The 21135-nt window shown below is 33.7% G+C and overlaps 1 protein-coding gene across 2 annotated transcripts; it reads left to right on the top strand.

Annotated features, from left to right (window-relative positions):
• Nucleotides 1-4216: 4216 nt before the first annotated feature.
• Nucleotides 4217-11720, top strand: LOC107643599 (uncharacterized). 2 transcript variants are annotated; one of them, XM_088488707.1, is made up of 15 exons: nt 4217-4551; nt 4979-5307; nt 6170-6247; nt 6804-6859; nt 7123-7242; nt 7681-7751; nt 8375-8468; nt 8611-8814; nt 9336-9587; nt 9918-10026; nt 10230-10297; nt 10480-10549; nt 10635-10709; nt 10803-10894; nt 11314-11720. In XM_088488707.1, the coding sequence occupies exons 2-15, from the start codon at nt 4990-4992 to the stop codon at nt 11387-11389; spliced, it is 1683 nt and encodes a 560-aa protein (XP_088344833.1). In that variant the 5' UTR covers nt 4217-4551; nt 4979-4989; the 3' UTR covers nt 11390-11720. The 2 variants fall into 2 exon arrangements, 1 of the variants encoding a protein (XP_088344833.1); XR_015883663.1 differs by having other exon boundaries at nt 4251-4551; nt 10463-10549.
• Nucleotides 11721-21135: the final 9415 nt, after the last annotated feature.

Genomic DNA, 21135 nt, shown 5'->3' on the forward strand with positions numbered 1-21135 from the left:
CAGGTGGAGACTCAAGACTCTGCTAACCCTATGTCGTAAGTGTGGCTGGGCACTGTGAAAGTCCCGGATGAGCTCGCCTCCGTGAATATACACCAGTGAGGGTGTTGGATATGGATTATGATTATGATCATGATGATGATCGAGAAATAACTCGAGTTGGGGATGCACGACAGAGGGACAGTCCAATGGTTAGCTACCAGGACTTGTCGAGCTGGCTTTATAATCGACAGATGATATCATTAGCCACTAGGACAAGCATGCATCATATGCATCTATGTGACATTGTTTGGGTGTGAATATTGTACTTGTTTTGCCTTTGTAATTACTTTTGATTATTTGCTAATTGTTCTACTTGCAGTAAATGTTTGTTTGTGCTTGAACTGTCCTACTTGTGTTTGTGACTGGGATTCTGTTGGACCGTGGTGATTGGTTGTTGGTTGGACTGTTTGGGCCTGGGGCCGTGGTTGATCATGATTTGGGCCGAAGGCCATGTTGGTTGGTGTTTCTGGTTTGGAACAAGTATGCAAGACTAATTTGGTTCAGCTTAGATAAACCTTTTGAAAGGCTTTTTGACTTTTCAAGAATTGAACAGTTCCTCTTTCAGAAAAGATTTCAGATTTCTCTTTTATAATAAACCGTTGTTTTTGAAAGATACATAAGGCGGTTACCAATCACTGTAACGATTTTATCTCACATATCCTATTATAGTAATTCTGCAACCCTACGGTGGGAACCCTTTCGAGGATGATGTTCTCACCCCCCCCCCTACAATTTCCCCTTTCAGGATATGGACGCAGAAGTCACGAAGAGCTTATCTAGTTGTTGTCGTGATGTTTGTATTGCTTTAGTTATTGTTTACTGTTCCCTCGCCTTTATCTTTATGTATTCTGTAAGAGGGATATGGATTGTATTGGTTAATGCTTGTAAAGTTATTTATATATATACATATATATGTATGTACTCTTTGAGAGTTTTTGTAAGTTGTATGGTATGTATGGATGTATGTTATATAACAAAAGTATTTTTGAGCGGTATTGCGGTTTAAAATTTTAAACAGGCTCATATTTTAGTATTAAATAGTATAAAAGTCGTCGTAATGTCCGAGCTATTAGAGTCGCGCAGCCGGAAGCGTGAGTTTTGGTAGTTTTCAGAAAATATATCTCTGCTTTTAATTTTAGAAACAAAATCAAAAGTTTCGGGTTTAAAGAAATAGCTTTGATGTTATCACAAGTCATCTTAAAAGTGTTTTTCACATGATTATATCTACATACAGGTTGATGAATTTTTTTTTTTTTTGGGTTTGCACTTGGGTATCCATTAGGATGGAAGCCCAATGACTAATCCCTCAAGTATTACAGAGGCACAAAGTGGACGATCCTCCCAAGAAAGTAAATTCCATTTTCATCCTCTAATGAGTATCGAACCCGATAGAGATGGTTAAGGGACACAGACTCTTATCTATCTGTGCCAACTTACATTGGTACAGGTTGATGAATTTATTATAACATTTTTTTTTAGAAAAGAAATCCAATATCTTTGTTTTTGGTCAGGAAAGAAATCCAAATTTTTTTGGTAATAAAAGAAATCCAATGTTAAATCACATTCACCTTTCCTCATGTAGAAAATTAAAATTTAAAAAAGCCCATAAGCCCAGCAACCAAACATAAGGCCCACATCTTCAATTGTTAAAACGGAGTAACAATTATAAACGACTCTTACAAAAAAACAATTATAAATGACTCCACATGCTGGTTTTTTTTTCTGAAATAAATAAAAAAATTATTTCCAAAAACAAATTATTTAAACTTTAATTTCTGATATACGTTTTTTTTTAGAGTTTATGGCAAGTTCGCCGCACCCCTAACGAACTTCACATTAAGTTTCCAACTAAAAACATGGCTGCTCGATGACTAGCCATCCTATGACGGGGCCCGTATTCAGCCTAATCCTAGGATGATGAGAGCGAAGATAGGTCGCCCCGTTAGCTCCAAGATTCGTAACAACATGGATGATGTTGAGCATAGCAGGGAGAAGAGGTGCAGAGTGTGTTGTCAGCTCGATCACACACGAAGAACTTGTACCGCTCTTGACGGTGGAGGGACATTGTCTAGTCAACGTTATTTATAAGTGTCATTTTAGGGTGAATAACTCCTATTGTAAGCGTTGTACCATGTAATTCACTTCGTTTGACAACTTGAAAATGGAATGCATGATTGAACTTTAAAACAATAATATTAATTATAACAAAATCAATATTTTATCAATACTAACTATTGTACATTATACATTTATATGCGTAAAACTCTAAACTATCCTACTAGCCACGACCTCGCCTACCACCACGTGGACCAGGACGTCGTCCATGAGACCTCACATCGAAACATGCACATGTGCCACATGCAGGAGGTTTGACATCTCGCTGTCCTCGTCTGAGCTCTGGGGCCCGGAACAACACCCAATAGCTGCGAGCAGAAGTCCTCAATGGACCATCCATCATGGTGCTGCTCCCACCTACCGATGCAGGCACTAACAGGATTACCTTTGATCCTGAGTCTCAATTGGTACGCCACATCCTGCAGGGTGATAGTCATCTCCTTGCATGGCAGATGAAACATATGGGACTCAGATCTCCATCTCTCTATCAATGCTGACGCCATTGACCAATCATGCTCGAACTCCATCATGTACGCCACATGCTGAAACCCAGCTCGTCTGAGATATGGCCTAATCTACCCAGGCGGGCGTCTCATCGAATTCTGTCTGGTGCGCAAGATTCGAGGCGCCTACCAAACAAAATAAACAAGATAAAAAAAGAGGGTCAACACATAAAATTACAAATTCACATTTTATTACAATATAATAAACAGGAGTGATAAAAGAAGTGTACCACTAGATCAAGTCTGCCTGCAATGTGCTCAGTCTGATCCAACATATAAAGCGTATACTCGTATTCTAATAACTGCTGCTCCATCTAACTACACTCTAGTAGAATAAAATAAAATAAACTGAATTCAGTTCCTTTCACATTAACTAAAATTTTAAAAGACATATTTAAACTAACTAACTGTCTACCTTACATCTTAATCAGTTTATAAACTTACTGATTAATATGTAAACTAGCTACATGATCACATCAACTAACTCTAAACATACTAATAAATAATTAACTAATAACTTAATTTTACTGATTATGTATCATTCTAATCTAATCTAATTACATATTCAACTAACTCTATAAACATACTAATCAATAATTCACTCGTAACTTAATTTTACTAACTATGTATGATTTTAATCTAATCTAACTACATATTCAACTAATTAACATCTAACTTATAACTTAAATTAACTATTCCAACTAAACCAACTAATAATTAACTAATAAGTTACTCTAACTAACATGTTATAAACAGTAAACAATAGCTATACTTAAAAACAATAACATAAAAAATCTAACTAACATATTATATACTCTAACTAACATATTATATACTGACTTGAAATTAAGAATCTAGTAGATAAAAGACTTTATGGACATCGATAGAAAATCTTGTAGAGAAGATTCTGAAAATGACAAACGAAAAAGGAAGAAAGAAAATTTGAAAGAGAAAATAGTTGAAAGCGACAAACTAAATAGCTCCACAGTTTATATAGTATAGCGAACTCAACGTGAAATTCGTCGAGGGTATGGCAAACTTGCTCTAAGCTCCAAAAAAAATATATCTCAAAAATTAAAGTTCAAATAATTTGTTTTTGAAGATAAAGTTTTTTTTTATTTATTTCCAAAAAAAAAAAAAAACCCACATACTAATCTTTGAAGTTGTTTCTCTGAAACATATTTTTTAATACTTATTTAGATGCTTTTAAGACAAGTTGTTAAAAAAAATATTTTTTAAATAAAAAATATTTTTTTTATTTCTTAGCGTATTAGACAAAATTTTAATGATAAAAATAAAAAATATCTTTTAAAAATTATAATTTATACTTATAAAAAAAATTTAATTAAAAAAGATATTTTAATATAATAAATAAACAAAAAATATTTTTATATAAAATATTTAAATATAAAATTATTTTTATTAAGATCATTAAAAAATCCCAAACAAACTCTTAAAGGGAGATAACTATCCACGTGTCATAAAACTATATGGTACAGATGAATCTAAGTAAATGATAGAACGACCCAATATAAAAAAGTGTTAATGTCTGTACAAATGTCAGTTAATTAGCAATGACGGTGTTGGTTAAATGATTAGCACCTCAAGACTTCTTTACAACTTTCGTCTCAAAATTTCAAAAAATCTACGACCCATCGTCATCCGCAAGCCGCTGATAAATAGTGAATACAAAAAGCTATAAACTCTTACTTTTTTCTTTTATTAATTATCCAAAAATAAATTAAAAAAATTTGCATTCTATTTTAATTTTAACTATACGTAAATATACAAATTAGAAAAATAGTTTGCGTTTCTCATTTGATCCCAGCAAAACTAACTTTGAGGAGAAAGAAGAAAAAACGCTTTCTTTTCTGACTCTAGATTATAATTCCAGGTATTTCATGCCTTCTGTCATCCAATTAAGGTTTTCCATTCTTGTCTTTCTGAATTTTTCACATGCAGTTCAAAGGGATTGCGAGAAAAAAGTATTCTCAAATTAGATTTTCACCATTTCATATAAATTTAAATTATGAATTTGTGCTATTTTTTTTCTTTTGTGCATTTTTTCAGTGGATGCCAGAAAATAATAATTAAAGAATTGAATTACACTTGAATTATCTTAGAATATCATTATTTAAATTTGGAAGGAGAATTATTGAAATTTTATTTTTGAATCTTTTTTTTTTTCGAATTTTGAAGTAGAGTTTTACTGTTGATTATGATTATGGTGATTGCATAGTTGAGTTTGTGAATGTGTGGGGTGGTTGTGGCAATGATAGGAAAATTTTAAAACTGAATAGTGTGATTGGTGCTATTTATAGGAGTGCCTGCAATGTATGTGCCTGTGGCTCATTCAGCCACACCTGAGGTTGGATTTCCTAATGAAAGTGGGATTTCCGTTGTGACTCTGGATCAAATTCCACGGTGGATTGATGCTGAGCAATCTGTGGGACATGATGATAATGGAGATTCATCATTTTCTAATCCGTACTTTCCGGATCCTTTGACTTCCCAATCAGAAGCCGACAGTGGTGGCATTGGCTCTGTGTCGAGGTTTCCTGTTGACAATGAAGTTAATTTGAAGATATACCTGTGGAGGGGAAATCCGTGGAACCTTGAGGTGGATGCCGTGGTCAATTCAACAAATGAGGTAAGATATTATTTCTTGTTTATTGTTATTTGTTATCATTGTCATTATTGTTTTGTTTAGTGCTACAGTATAAGTGTTTAACATTGTTTATGTGGGTAATTATAGAATTTGGCAACTAGGTAAGATAAAATTAGGAAGGAATGATTAAAAATAAAATTGTCCTTATTGTGGTGAAACCAAAATAACGATACAATCTCATCTAAATTGGGTTGGACATGTCTAGAGAAGACTGGTAGAATATATGGTAAGGACAATAGATTAGGTGGAGAGCAATTTAACAACTAGAGGTAGAAGAAGATCAAGGGGAAAAATGGCTTTAAAGATGAACATGATTTACGTTAGGATACTATAGCTTCATTACCATATAGTGGATGATACCTAGTGGAATAAGGTTTAGTTCTTGGTTATTGCAATGCCCGAGTTACCATCTTGTGTCGTCTTTTTCTTTTGACAACAATTTGTGCAGTTCAAAATAGGACAATAAGGGCTTGAGAAGGAACTTATGCTTATTTATAGAGGCGCTTGCTCTCTTTTTGGTTTTCAATGAAGTAGAATTCTAGGTTAGTGATGATTCTATTGCTGATAAATAATGGTACCTTACGTCGTGCCCTTTATCCAATAAACTTAACCAAATGCTAATTTATATTTTCCATTAACAATAGTTAACCTGTTACTTGTGTTTACTTGTGGCCAAGGGAATTTGGTTGAATATAAGTGATCTCAAGTTTTCTTCACATTGTCTATCCTAAACCATAGACCATTATAATTATGCAATATTATAATGATATTATAAGACCTCTAGTAAATATGAGGAATCTATATTACAATTAGTTTTTTCACCTGGTTTCATTCTTTGACACAGGTCATGGATGAAGCACACAGCAGCGCTGGGCTGCATGCTGCAGCTGGACCTGGTCTTGCAGAAGAGTGCGCAACTTTGGTATAGATCACATTAATTACTTTGCAAAACTGTTTTGTCATGTGGTCATTATTGATGACATTTGAGCTTATAATTGTAATGATCAAAGATATGTGTTGAACATATGAGTGTGGTTGTACTAGATGAGTAATCCTAAAGATAAAGTGCAATTAAGAATGACTACTTAGACAAGAAGTAGGATTGACACCGTTTGAGATTTGAGAAGTAGATTCACGCCTAAGATGGTTAAGACATTCAAAAAAGACCAATAGAAGCCATTTAGGCATGATAGACGGTGCAGAACATTTAGAGGTAGAGAAGACCAAGAAGATCCCTGATAAGTAAAAAAAAAATATGAAGGACTCGGTTCTAAGTGCCAGTTTTGAAAACTTGGTTTTTGAAAAAACAAAATGGCATTGTTGATTCATACGAGAAAACCCTCTTGTTATTGTTGTTTGAGCCAGGAGTTTGATAGGAAGAATGGCTAAGATGTAAGCATTGCATCAGTATTAAGTATTGTTACTATAGTGCCTTAACATCTTTATGGATTGATATTGCACGTCTTTATTCTTGATAGGGTGGATGCCGAACGGGGATGGCTAAAGCTACCTGTGCATATGACCTTCCTGCAAGGTTTGTGTATTAGCCTCTTACAATCACTTGTTAAGTAAAATTAGAGCAATGTTAGTTAGCAATATTTTCTTCTCATGTGTTTTGTTCGGAGACGGTTAACCATTTGTTAATCTGCACAAGTTATTTCAATATACTCTACTGTTTTTTCATAAATTTATATTTCTTTCTTATTTGAATGCATCATACTACACTATTGCAGTCTCTTGCACAAAATTAAGTTTCCATCCATATGTTGTCTTATGCCTTTTATTAATTTCTCGCAGAAAAGTTATTCATACTGTTGGGCCAAAGTATGCCGTGAAGTACCACACTGCTGCTGAAAATGCTTTAAGTCATTGCTATCGGTCTTGCTTGGAGGTTCTAATTGAAAATGGCCTTCAAAGGTTTTAGTTTCAAATTTTATGTCAATTTGTTAGGGACTTGGGTATTATGGGTTGCCTAAAGTCTCACATCGACTAGTATGGGATTCTTGATGTTGTATTTAAGAAGAGTGGTTCTTCCCCTTTAATAGCTAGCTTTTAAGGTGTGGTTTTTCATTTTACTTAGGTATTTGACAGTGGTATTAAAGCTTGGGTTATTAGCACCATGAAAAGGGCTACCTATGGGTTGGATTAAAGTGAATACTAAATAGCAAATATTGGGAGTATGGATGCTTGATGTTATCATTAAGTAGTTCTTCCCCCTTAATAGCTAGCTGTTAAAGTGCGGTTTTCCATTTTACTTTAGTACTAAACACAATTTTTCTAGAAATAGTTATTACTATGGAACCTCCAATGTTACTTCAATGATCTAAAACTTGCTTCTTCTATGCCATATATCAGCATTGCTTTCGGCTGTATTTATACAGAGGCAAAGAATTATCCTCGTGAACCGGCTGCACATGTAGCTATAAGTGAGTTGTTTTCTTGTAAATTTACTGTTTTGTATGATTTTGATTATATTTATATTTTGGGAATTCAATTTAAACTGCTTTTGAAGATATAATATATGATTCTTGTTCCATACTATTTTAGGGACTTAGGTACTATGGGGTGTCTAAATTTTCACACCAAGTAGTATGAGATTACTTTTTTATTTTAAAGTGTGGTTCCTCACTTTTCTTGAATATTTAACATCAAAATAACAGGTGTTGCTGGCAATAACCTGAAAAATAGCATATATAGGCATAATTTACCCTACTCCCCAACCCCCCTCCCCAAACAAAAGAAGCTCTTACCTCATGAAGTTGTCGATCAATTTATTGTTGTTGCTTAATGTTATTTTATTTTATTTTTCCATTTAATGAGTGGCATTAAGATTAACAATTGAGAGCATGACAAGGTTCTGCATGACTGGGAAATAAAATACATTTTCAAGACCTAATTTGTGCTTGATTGCACCATTGTACACAATTTTGAAAACCTTCTACTTATTTAATCAAGCCATGGTGAACCTATGTACTATATTGTATGATTTTCAATGTTGATAACCTGGTATCATTATACTATAGCTTTCTTCTTGTGCCTTTTTATTCAGGGACTGTTCGACGATTTCTCGAGAAGCAGAAAGACAACGTAACTGCTGTTGTATTTTGTACTACCAGTACAATGGATACCGAGATATATAAGAGGTTCTTTGTTTCTCTATTGTTGATACCTAACTTATTTTGAGCGACATGAACTTCCCAAAAGTATGTGGAAATGTCTATTTGCGTTTCTATATTCGGTGTTATGTTACTTATTTGTTCTTACCTTTATTTTGTTTCTACTTAGGTTACTTCCACTTTACTTTCCACGGGATAAACATGAAGAGGAGGTAGCTTTGTTAAAGCTTCCTGCAGATGTTGGGGATGAGAATGGAGAGACTGTCATAGATGAGCGTAAAATCAGAATCAAGCCTTTACCTAAGAAACAAGTTCGAAGACCTCCTGAACCTCCAGCTGATGTTCCTGTTAGTGATATAGGCACAATTCGTAGGTTAGTGAATTCTAAACTTTTAAAGAGATTTCTTCATAATCTATTTCTTTTCTACATAACTCAGTGTGTTGCACTGTATACCAATACCTGAATTCACATTAACAATATGAACATAGATAAACAGTGGATTTTCACTGAGCTTGATATGATTAACATAATGTTACATTTGTGTACAGCTTTCACTTTATTTCTCTGAATAATATTGCATCATATAACTAAAGTACATCTGCATGAGACATTTGTGAAAACATTTTCATGCAAACCCTAACATTCAGGATTAACAATGGCCACGATAATTTATTGCTAGCTATTTTAATATCCATTCAGCATCTCTAAAAGTACGAAAGGTGCATAAAAACTTGCCAAAATAAAGTTTTGTTTTCTCCTTCCAGTTTACAAGTTGCTCTTACACTGGTTTTTATGTTCGTACATGACAGTATAAATTGCTGCTACTAACGTTTTGTTTAAGTTTTTTCTTTGTTTGATTAAACACCATATCCATTTTTATTGAACTATTATAGGACTTCATCATATTTGGATTCATTTTTGGATCCTGCCTTCATGTCTTTGATTAAAGACCCTGATGAAAGACGTCTGGAGCAGTGGGAGAAAACTGTTAAAGCCCAAAATGGCTGGAATTTTACTAAATTTCTTGGACTTGGCGAGCTTGGTGGACCTCCATTGTCTGCTGCCGAAGAATATTCTCTACACTCAAGATATCTTTCTAAAGCAAATTCCTTAAATCTTTCTGAAATAGCAGAGATGAAAATTATGTATGTATCCTATTTTCATTATCACATATGTTAGATTTATTAGTTTCTAATTGCTACGAAGTCTCTAGGGTAAAAGTTTTCTGATTTTTGGAGTCTTATATAATGATGGTATTCATGTTCTTTTGTACGATTTTATCCAAAACAATGGTGTTCATTCGCTAAAGAGAGGAAACGATATGGATAACAATTAATTCTCATTAGATTTCAATCATAGATTAAAAAATATAATAAAATCTCTATTTTTTTAATTATCCTATTAAAGTATGAAGATTTTATGCAATTTTTAAGATTGATAATAGGCCTAATTTTAGAGGCATTTATGTTTGTCAGCTACCGTGGAGGTGTAGACAGTGAGGGTCGTCCTGTCATGGTTGTTGTGGGGGCTCACTTTTTGCTCAGATGCCTTGATTTGGATCGATTTGTGCTCTACGTTGTGAAGGTGATTTGGTCTGATTATACCAATTGTCTTGGCATATTTAAGTTTTCCAATTAAGCCATTAAAAATGTTTCAATATCTAATATTGTGAATGTTATTTCTCTTCACAAATCATATATGGCCATAAGTTTTAACTCCTATGTTATTTCCTCTTCCCTTTTTTACTCTTCAAATATAATTAAAATTATCTTAATGTTAAATTTCAGGAGTTTGAGCCTATAATACAGAAGCCGTATACTATTGTCTACTTCCACTCTGCTGCATCACTACAGATGTAAGTGTTAGAGAGTTTTCTTTTGGGGAAAAATGGATCCTGTAAAATAAAACTACTAGAGAACAAGTTATATTTTATGAAGTATTTGTTTTCCATGTAGGTTGTTTTATGAAACTTTATGTACATTAGTATTCCTAAAATTAGTTGCTTCAAATTTGTTTACAGTATATTTTCCTATATAGGCAACCAAACTTAGGATGGATGAGAAGATTACAACAAATACTTGGTCGGAAGCACCAGCGGAACCTACATGTATGTACATATGTTTGTCTTCCTAATATATGTTTTTATTTTGCCATGCATTACTGTTGAACATTTGTTCTTTATATTCTGACAGGCGGTATATGTCCTTCACCCATCTTTGGGGCTAAAAGTAGCTGTATTTGCGCTCCAGTTGCTCGTGGACAATATGGTAAATTATGCATCAAAATTATTTCGTTGAACTCAAACTTGCATAACATTTGCAGGATATCCAAATGCTTAGTCATTGTTGATGAACTTTCAGGCATGGAAGAAAGTGGTATATGTTGATAGACTATTGCAGCTCTTCCGATACGTCCCTCGTGAGCAATTGACCATTCCAGATTTTGTGTTCCAGTTGAGTTTTGTTATTTGTTCTCCTAGTCATCAGTATTTGTTTTGTTCATAATTTTGTTCATAAAACATGCAGTTTCAAGTTATGTTTGGTAAGTGTTTCAAAGAAGAAACAAGACAGAATGGTTTTTTATTTGGGTTTCCACTATCAGTTTTTCCATGGAGAGAAAATTGAGAAAATTGTCTCAAGACAAACATTTTGCTTGTTTTTATAATTGTCCAGAAATACTTACCAAATGGAATCTTAAGAGTATATTTGATTTAGGAGTAAAAAAAGGGGATGAAAGTTTTCATTGATGAGCATCATGTTTAAAAATTTCACCCTATTTTTTACACAACCAAACATAACTTCAATTTATACCTCTTGAAATTTTGCTTTACACCAACGAATAAAATTTATTTTGGTGTTTTTCTTCACATAGGCATGATTTAGAAGTGAATGGAGGAAAGGGTCTCATGGTAGATCCAAGAACAAAGTATGTTTATCACAGACCATGAACATGTCATCATGTGCAGTGCCAATCATCAATAGATGATGATAGTCTGATAGATAAGTGTCAGCTATTGTTACTTCATTATTTGTCTTGTCCCATTATTATAGGGAGTGAGAAGAGGATCTATTTGCGATGTCCATTGAGAAATTGTCTTTTGTTTCTTCAATTTTTTTGAAGCAATGATAAGTTTCTATGTAAGTAAAAAATAAATATTATGAATAAAATTCAAAGTGATTTTTTTTTTCTGTATTATTTGAAGGTGGCTGATTATTGGCTCTTAAAATAAAAAAATTTTGAATAAAATCTGGCTTTGAGGATTCTCGTTTTTCTCTCAATATTCTTAATTTCTTATATTAACTAATCCATATGGTAGACTCTTTTTGCTGTGATTTGGCATGAAGTCATCATTTAGCTTCTCCTTTTTTTCTTTTTTTTTTTTTGTGGTCATGGGTAGGCCTGAAACAGACCCGACCCGGAAAAAACCCACCCAAAAAAATTCAAAACAGTACAGCGTACTCTCTCTCCCTCCCAATCCTTGGATTTTTCCCAAAATATTAGAACCCTATACGTGCTTCAACAGCCTATGACAATCTTTCTTATCTTGATGGCCATATTGTTTGTGCTTGATGCCATGTCGACGGAATAAGCTCCCACCAAAGATGCTGAAATTGGAACTGATTTAACTGTACGGGAATCTTCGTCGCTAACACTCAGAGAATTTTCTTGGAATAAGCTTCTCTTTTGTTTTGTTTCTTCATTTTGGAATTATCAATTTTTGTTTTAAATGAATATATTAGGTCATCAAATGCAATCTATCAAATAATTCAATAATTTTTGTGACTAAGAAATCAAGTTATGTAGCCAATCATTTTTCCTCCTTGCATCATATGCCATTTAAACACTAAATATTGAATTTTAATCCTTTAATTTCAGTTGTCTTAGCAGGATTACACGAGAAACAAAAAGACAAAAATGTGAAACAAACACCCCCAATCAATTCATATTGTGGTTCAAGATAAAACTACAGTAAATATATGCTTTTTGCCTTTGAAATTTTGAAAAAAAAAATTCAAAAATATTTTTAACATTTAATTTGTTTCATTTTATTCCTATTATTACAAATACGTCAATTATATCCTTAGGTTAACATTGTTAATGAAAATGCTTTCATGACAATTCTACGCACACACTGGCGTACGATTTCAATGTCACATATCAATTTCTAGAGATATAATTGACATATGATGAAATGTTAAATATAAAATTAAAACCAAATATTAGGGTTTAGGATAAAATATATACTTATGATCGGTGGCGGATCCAGAAATCATATAAAGAAGGGACCGGAAACAAAAAATTGAAAGTGCCTTTAGTTTTAAAAAAAAAATTTAATTATATATTTTAATATTATTCTAAACTAAAATTAATTTTAAAAAAAATCATTTATATCAATTTTTTTCATAAAATTATAATTTTTATCCTTATTATAAAAGATATAGCATAAATAATATAAACTTGTTTCTCTAATACTTTTAATATATGTCTTTAAAATAAATTAGTGAATATAATATATAAGATATACTCATATTAATAAAGAATTTACTTTATATATTTTGATTTTAATATCATAAAAAATAAAATTTAATCTAATTTATTTTTATGTATAAATGTTTTTATTACATTCAATTAGGAATTATTATAAAACTAAAGTATTTTTATATGATAAATAGATGGAAGGATTACAAAAAAGAAAAAAAATTAGAAAGAACAAAAGAAAATAAATTTAAAATGCATGAAATGGGATTTAAACCTATATTTTGGAGTATCAAATATCTCTTTTCAACCACTAAATTAATATATGTATTGTGAAAAATTTTAGCCATCATATAAAATATATTTTAAGTTTTAAAAATTCAGGAGGCCATGGTCCATAGTTGTCCCCCTAAATCTGCCTCTGCTTATGATCTAATATATAATTTTGTAAATTAAAATAATATTAAGAATTTTCTAAAACATACAATTTTTTTTAAAACTCCTCTAATATGGTAAACCTTTTTATTCTCTAAGCTATGTTTGCATTTGTTTGTATAAAAAGTGTTCAAAACACAATTCAATCCATATTCTTAGTTTTAGCGACAAAAATCCAGATGAAGAAAACCTCTAATCACCTTGCTGAAGGATAATCTCTCAACATATCACTGTTATTTGATGATGGCAACTATCTATATTAAAGAGACAAAATGAGACTCTTCATTGAGTTCACTAATCTTGACATGTGAAACGTAGCTGAGAATGGGAACAATATTCCAACTCAACTATTGGTGAGCATGAAAAATCTACCAGAATAGTAATTTCTAAGGATAGGCGGTCTGACATAAAACAAAGGTCCAACTTAATTCTAGGTCAGAATATCTCCTGATCTAGCTCTTGCCCAAGTCTAAGTACTGATACTACACCAGAGATTTTGGATAAAATAAAGATGCAACATAAAAGAACACAAGTCAAGAAAACCAATATCAACATCTTGGTTAGAGAATATGAAGATTGCAAGATGAAGGAAGGTGTAAACATTGATGAGATGTTCACTAGATTTATGAGTATTGTTAACTAAAAGAAATCTGAGTTACACAATTAGTAATTCTAAGTTAGTTCAGAAGATTCTCATAAACTTATCCAAGAAATGACTACCCATGGTAATGGCCATATAACAAGCAAAGAATCTAAAAACTCAGTCTAAATGAATAGTTTAGTTCGTTAAGATGAATATGAAAGTTTTATGAATCTGTTTAAGACTTCTTGGGCTAATTTGTAAATGTAGAAAAATTAAATCAAGATAGGTAAATTTCAAATATTGAGAGAAAAACTTTTATGAATATGTCCTAAAGTGAAAAGTGAGAGCAAGATTGATAATTACTAAGAAAAATGCTTAAAATACTTACGAATACAACTTAGGGGTTAAAATAAGGAAGATTTGGGAATAAAAAGTGATGCATCCAAAAAGAGAAAGGAAATAGAAGTGAGAAGGATGTAGAGATCTAAATAGATAACATAGAGTAAATTAGTGAAAAAAAGTAGACAAAAGTATAATGAAAAATAGTTCTGGAATAAAAATATAAATATAGAAAGTTTAATTTGAAGGCAAAACTATAATTATGATCAAGTTTAGGAGAAAAATTGATACTATGATAAAATATAGGCATTGTAACACCCTAATTACCCTAAGTCTTACTTCATGCTGTAAAGCAAAGGTTAATCAGAGGTCACGACAATTCTACGGCTTATACATTAATATATATAAAAGGAAATAATAATTCTAGAAGTCTGATGAAGGAATAAGCTCAAAAACTGAGATACAAAAGCGCGAAGCGTTCACACGAGGCTAAAAGCGTAAAAGACAAGATACAGATACAAGATAGCAAAATATAATTAGATATGAAAATATAATAGTCATAAGGAACTAGCCTCAGCCCACAAAATTTAGGCCAACTAGTTATAAACAGACAATATAGAGTTTTGAAAAGTAAAACAGCATATACAATATTTCTCTCAAAGTAAGCCTCTAAGGCAAATATAAATACAACAGAGAGAGGGAACTAATCAAAATAACCAAAATAACTCCAAAATGAGATAAGGATTCTCCGCTCTGTCACCATCATATAATTCACCGAGGTGGGTTACGACCTGCATTTAAAAAACAATAACAAAGTATGGAATGAGAACCAGAGGTTCTCATTATAGTAATAGTGCCCAGTAATGTAAGATGTAAGACCCCGGGATGCTAGAGGCAATCCTAGAGCTTCATATCAATCATAAGATTAAACTTAAAGCATAACTAAATATAAAACCATCACTTTAAAAACCATAATGAAAATAAAAGGAATCTAACTTAGGGATTTTCTACTCTAACATATCCACCGCTGTCCCACAGCCTCTGCCAGCCTAACCTCCATGCGATCCCATCGTCACTGCCTACCGAGCCTCCTCAATCCCAGTAGAAAGTACAAATAATTGCATACAAGTAATACACAAGTAATTATCAATTATCAAATAATTCAAGAAGCAATTAAGCATGTTATACAAATAGGCAAACAATGCAAGTAAACAAAGCAAACAACCATACAGAAGATGCACATGATGAATGCCTGCCCTATTGACTGTGATATCACATTGTCAGTTCAACTGCCAACCTGATACATCCCTCTAGGATGTTGCCTTTCGGTCACGAATAAAAGGGGTACCACTAGGGATATCGTGCCCAGTACACAGTCTAGGGATATAGTGCCCGCGCACACTCTTGTGATTCCGATAGGATGCAATCGGGATACTCTGCCACATACCTCAAATCTCAACGTAAGCGGGACTAACCACAACCCTTACGCCGCGACCTCGACAAGCGGGATTAACCAACCATCCTTGCCAGGCGCATAGCGTCTCATCAATCTTAGTGTAAAACAGTAATTCAGTGGTTTTCAGAATTCATTTTTAGTATTCAGTCCACCCCGAGTCCTAGACTCATCTCAACCATCATCAAGTCCATAGCTCCACAAAATTCATCATACTAATCATCTCTACAGTACTCTATCACTTCACGTACTAGTCCACCATCAGTACTCCAGAATCCTAAGGTTTCGTCTTCTAAATTTTTTACCTGAACTTGTCTAATTAACCTTCTTATAGTATCTTCTATGTTTCAAAGCCTAAAGACAAGCCACGACACCCTAGATAAGCTTTACGGAAGTTCACAAGTTTGCTGGGAAGGTAAAACAGTTAAAAACAAGGTTTTCTTAGAAAAACAGGACAGTGTGCATACGCATAGAGGTGTGCGTACGCACAGAAGATAAAAGTTTTCATTTTAAATGCACGCACAGATACGTCCGAATGCCCTCAACAGAATACACTTCCCAACGTGTGCGTGCGCACAATGTTGTGCGCATGAACAACTTGCGAAATTCGCACGGTATGTGTGCGCACGAGAGTGTGCTAGCGCTCCCAACAGTAGGCATCTCCCTGTATGTGCGTGCACACCAGAGTGTGCATACGCACGTTTCCAAAAATTTACAAGGTGTGCGTACGCACAAGTCAAAACGTTAGCCACTATTTAGAGCACGCGCACAGCAGTGTGCGTGCGCACACATACCAGAACTTATAATTTCTGCAATATCACAGAAATCAGATTTTTGACACCAACTTCCAATGATCATATCTTTTTCTACAAAATTCTAATTTCTATGAAATCAATACCGTTTTAAAGCTCTTCGAATTATCTTTAATTTGATACAAAATTCATTCAGTTTCAAAAACTGAAACTCAAGATATGATCCGTCAAAGTTCATCAAAAATCCATTTTTACCAAAAATATCTAAACCTCAATTTTACCAAACTCTCAATCCAAAATCAGTTATTCCACATTCAAAATAGACCTAATGTACCTATATTATCTTCACATACCTTTTCATCATTCTATAACTTATCAATATGCAATTTCACCAATTTCACCTAAAAATCCTCATTTTCATTCCTCCAATTCTCAATTATTATACTCAAAGTATCATTTTCCCTACCCTCATCATTTATCAACATCAATAAGCTTCACAATATATTATCAATACTCAAAATCTTCATTCTCAACTTCAATTTCAATAATCAGCCACAACATCAAAGTTCAACATCACAATTCATCAAAATCAACAATGCCATCATACATTATCAATTCAACAATTTCCAACACTCAATTCATTCCTATCCTAAAGTCCACTAGTCTAAGTGTCCAGAAATATTACATATTACATAGAGGAAATCGAAATCATACCTTGGCCAATTCCCAATATGCACAACACACCAAATCCTCAACCAATATCAACAAGTCAAGCCACCAAGTCCACTTTCAAGCAATTCAAGTCACCAATATACTCCACACAACACCAATTCAAGCTAGAAATTGTACAAATTCTATAAATCAAACCTAGGGTTTCATATATACACAAAACCACAAGAGAATCAAGTATGCTCACCTTACCCAACGTTGATTGGGTCAAAACCCAATAGGAATCAAGTGTTAGAGTGTACCTAAACACCCAAAATTACAAAATTCACTCAACAACTAAAGCCAAATTTTTGAAATTCTTAAGGGCTGAAAACTGGGCTGGGATTTTCGAGAAGCTTACCACAATACCTAGCTAGAAGTGACGGGCTCGGCGAGAGCTCGCTTGACCGCAAACGGCTTGTCAATCAAAGCACCGTAGCTCGAGTTATGACTAAAAGAGTGATGAAGTGAATAGTAACTCTTCTCTCCCCTTTCACTCTTAACCTAGCAGCTGAGATTTATGTTTATGAGAGGTGAATGAGCTGAATGGCCTTCACTTATGAGTATTTATATGTTGGGCTTGGGTCCAACTTGGGTCCGGTCTAACTCGTTAGCATTTTTTACCAAACTTTTAAAATTAGCGCTCGGTTTTTAACTATAATTAATTTTTTAAGTTTTTCTACCGTTTTTATCATTCTTGCACAGTACGGGACAGACTTAAGCCAGTACTGCCGGCTAATTTATTGGTACGCGTTTTTACGTAATTTTTTGCAAAAAATTATATTTTTTAACTCAGAAAAATCTATTGAGTCCAAAAATTATATTTAAATTTTTAATTAATATTCTAAAATTTTAGATCCTGTTTTAGACAATTAATTTAATTTAATCAAACGACTAATTAATAGCGATTCTTACAGCCATAAGATAGTGGTTAAGATAAAATTCAGGAATAAAAGTGTAATTGTGAAATTTAGGGTGAAATGGTTATTAGGATAAAAAAGATTAAAATAATAAAAAGCTATGATATATAAGGGTAAAACAATAATTAAAAAGAAGGTCAAAGACAAAAAAGTAATTTTTGAAACACTGAGAACATAAATCATGACGTAAAGGATTGACGGCAAATCAATAACTTTGAAGCTTTTAATGATATAAAAATTATTTTATAAAAGATTGGGTGGTAAGATGATAATTTTAAAATCTAAAGGATATAAACATTATTTTTATAAAAGACTAAAGACAAAATGATAATTAAAAATAAGAAAGGATTGAATTGGTAAAATTCTAAAAGATTAAAGACAAAAGGATTCTTTAAAGAAAGTGAAAGAATTCATTACAAATAAATGAACCTAAAATCTTTATTATTAAAATAGAGTTAGAAATTAAGATTTTAGAATGATCATCCTTTCTAATCATATGTCTCGCAAAAATAGCGGTTTCATCCCATTTGCTTAGTGTTTGATTGAGTGTGTGGGACACCCATTGATTGTTTGAACAATGTTTTTCAATTGTTAGCATATTGTCAAGTTCTGCGATGATTATTGTTAGTTGTCAGAATATGCATGACTTTATCCATTAGATACGTATGTAAAAAGCTATATCTACGCTTGTTCCCAGATAATGTCGGTTCGTAAGTAGTTAACCAACAAGTGATTGATATTTGCAGCATATTTTCTGTGATTGCTCTCCATGATGCTATTCTATGGCTTGTTTGTGTTTGATTGTTACCACTATTTGATTTTATAAGGCGAATGATATAGAAGGACAAAGACTGTAGACCTAAGGATAGCCTACAATAGGCGAGATTGTTTCGATAAACCCTAGCACATGAGTTGCCCTATTATCTCTCCTATTAGTACCATGTTAGAGACCGTAGATTCTCACCCCTTTTCCTTTAACTGTTCTCTACATGAGACATTGGCGGTAGTGTTTTTAGAGTTGTTGGAACTGTCCACCCATAAGAACATAGGCTTCGAAATCACATTCGTTTGGGACGGAATTCATATTCGTGTGTGCACCCTTCACGACCAACCTTTCTCTTTTTCGCTCCTTACTCCTTCCTTCTATCCAGATTCATCGTATGAGTTTTCTCTCGATGCATTGCAACTTGAAGGACCTTACCATCCATCCTCCTTTCAATTGGAGTCTCTTCCAGACCCTTTGTCCAAGTTACAGCCAGAGCCACAACCATCCCCTTGCCTATAAAGTAGTTAGTGGACCAGTTCAGAATTTTGAGAGACATTCCTAGACACATCTGATCAAAACGACGCTGTGAAACTAGGGAGTAAGGGAAATACTAAATAGTCACGGATCATGTGACGTTCGTAAGAGTATGTAAGACCCCTAATTTTGAAAAGTTATTAATAAATTATTTATGATCTATTATATTTATTTAAGATTAAATTTTTAGAAATTTTTATATAAAAGTTGAGTAAACTCTTATTTATTATTTAGAGTTCTTATAATTGAAAAATAGTAAATATTTTATATGCCTTAATTTTAAAAATTTATATTTTTAATCTTATTTTATCAATAAAAGAGAATTAATTTACTTATCTCTAATTTTTATTTAATTAGCATTTAATTAAAACTAATTTACAAATTTGTAATTGAAAGGTATTTTAAAGATGGATATTTTATATTTAATTTGATTTTAATTTATTATTCTATCTTTTTATTTATTTTATAAAATTACAGTACTACACCTAAAATTTTAATAAAAATGCCTAAACTAACCCACACCACCCCAAATCCTAATTACACTCACTCACCTTCTCCCACTCTGACCCACACACATGCTAAACCCCTCACTCACTCGGTCACAGACCCACACACAACACACACTAAACACAAACCTAACATAGCAGCTGAAAGGAAGAAAGAAAAAAAAGAAAAGAAAGAAAGGGAGAAAGAAGAAGGGGGAGAGCTGTAGCGGGGGAGAAGAGAAGAGGGGGAGGATGGCACCGGCCGGAATCACTGCCACCGCACCATCGAAAGACCAGAGGAGATATGAGAGTGAGAGAAAGAGCTCGGAGTTGAGGGAGCAGAGGAGCCGCGCCACCGCTGCACACGCGTCGCCGCCGTCGTCCTCACCACGCCACCGTGTCCTCACCATGCCACCGTCATCCATGGGAGAAGCCAAAGAGAGAGAGTACACGAAGAGAGAGAGTGCACAAAAAGAGAGGGAGCCGGTTCTGCCTCCACCGCCGAGTACAGCCGTCGTCGCTTGCTCTGTCGCCGCTCCTAGAGGTGGGTGGCCGAGTCTCTGCCGTCGAAAACCGCCACTGAAACTTCTGTCTTGGTAAGCTCTAAACTTGCTTCAGATCTTCCTTATCTGTTAAGTTCGTTATTACCATGAGAGTTGTTGCTAAGGTTGTTTGTGCTAGGAGTTTATTTATCGTGAGTTGCCGCTGTCGGAGCCACCACCGGAGCTACTGCCATTCAGTTAAGCTATCCTTCCTTGTTACAATAGGTATCTCCGTTCCAAAACCCTCGTTGCTAGCGTATAAGCTTTCCGTTATATTTGGGTGTAAACTCTGAGGTTCTGTTAATGTAGGGTCGAGTTGTGGTTCGTACATGCCGAGTTCAGTAGTCGTGCATGCAACATGAAGCTGCCGCGTCGTCAACGGAGTCGCCGCCATTCCGTTTTCTCGGATATTCGTAGATTCAGTAAGCTTTTCACTGTTCCAATTTCTTCTAGTCGCTATTCTGTGATATGTTTATAAGGTCCTTGTAACATTAATGCTTTAGGTTTGAGTTCGGTTCTTACGTGCCATGATTAAAGTTGTTGTGGTTGCAGCTATGGCGGAGCGCGCACCAAGAGAAAAGGGTTTCGTTGACAATGTTTGGGTTTTGGGTTCAGTTTGTTGAGGTAGTGGCCTTTTCAGAAAACTATACTTTATAAATTGAAATTATTATATATAGATATTGATGTGAGAAAATGTATC

This window comes from Arachis ipaensis, chromosome B5 (assembly GCF_059453495.1).
Source record: "Arachis ipaensis isolate K30076 ecotype BB chromosome B5, ASM5945349v1, whole genome shotgun sequence".
NCBI classification, from domain to species: domain Eukaryota; kingdom Viridiplantae; phylum Streptophyta; class Magnoliopsida; order Fabales; family Fabaceae; genus Arachis; species Arachis ipaensis.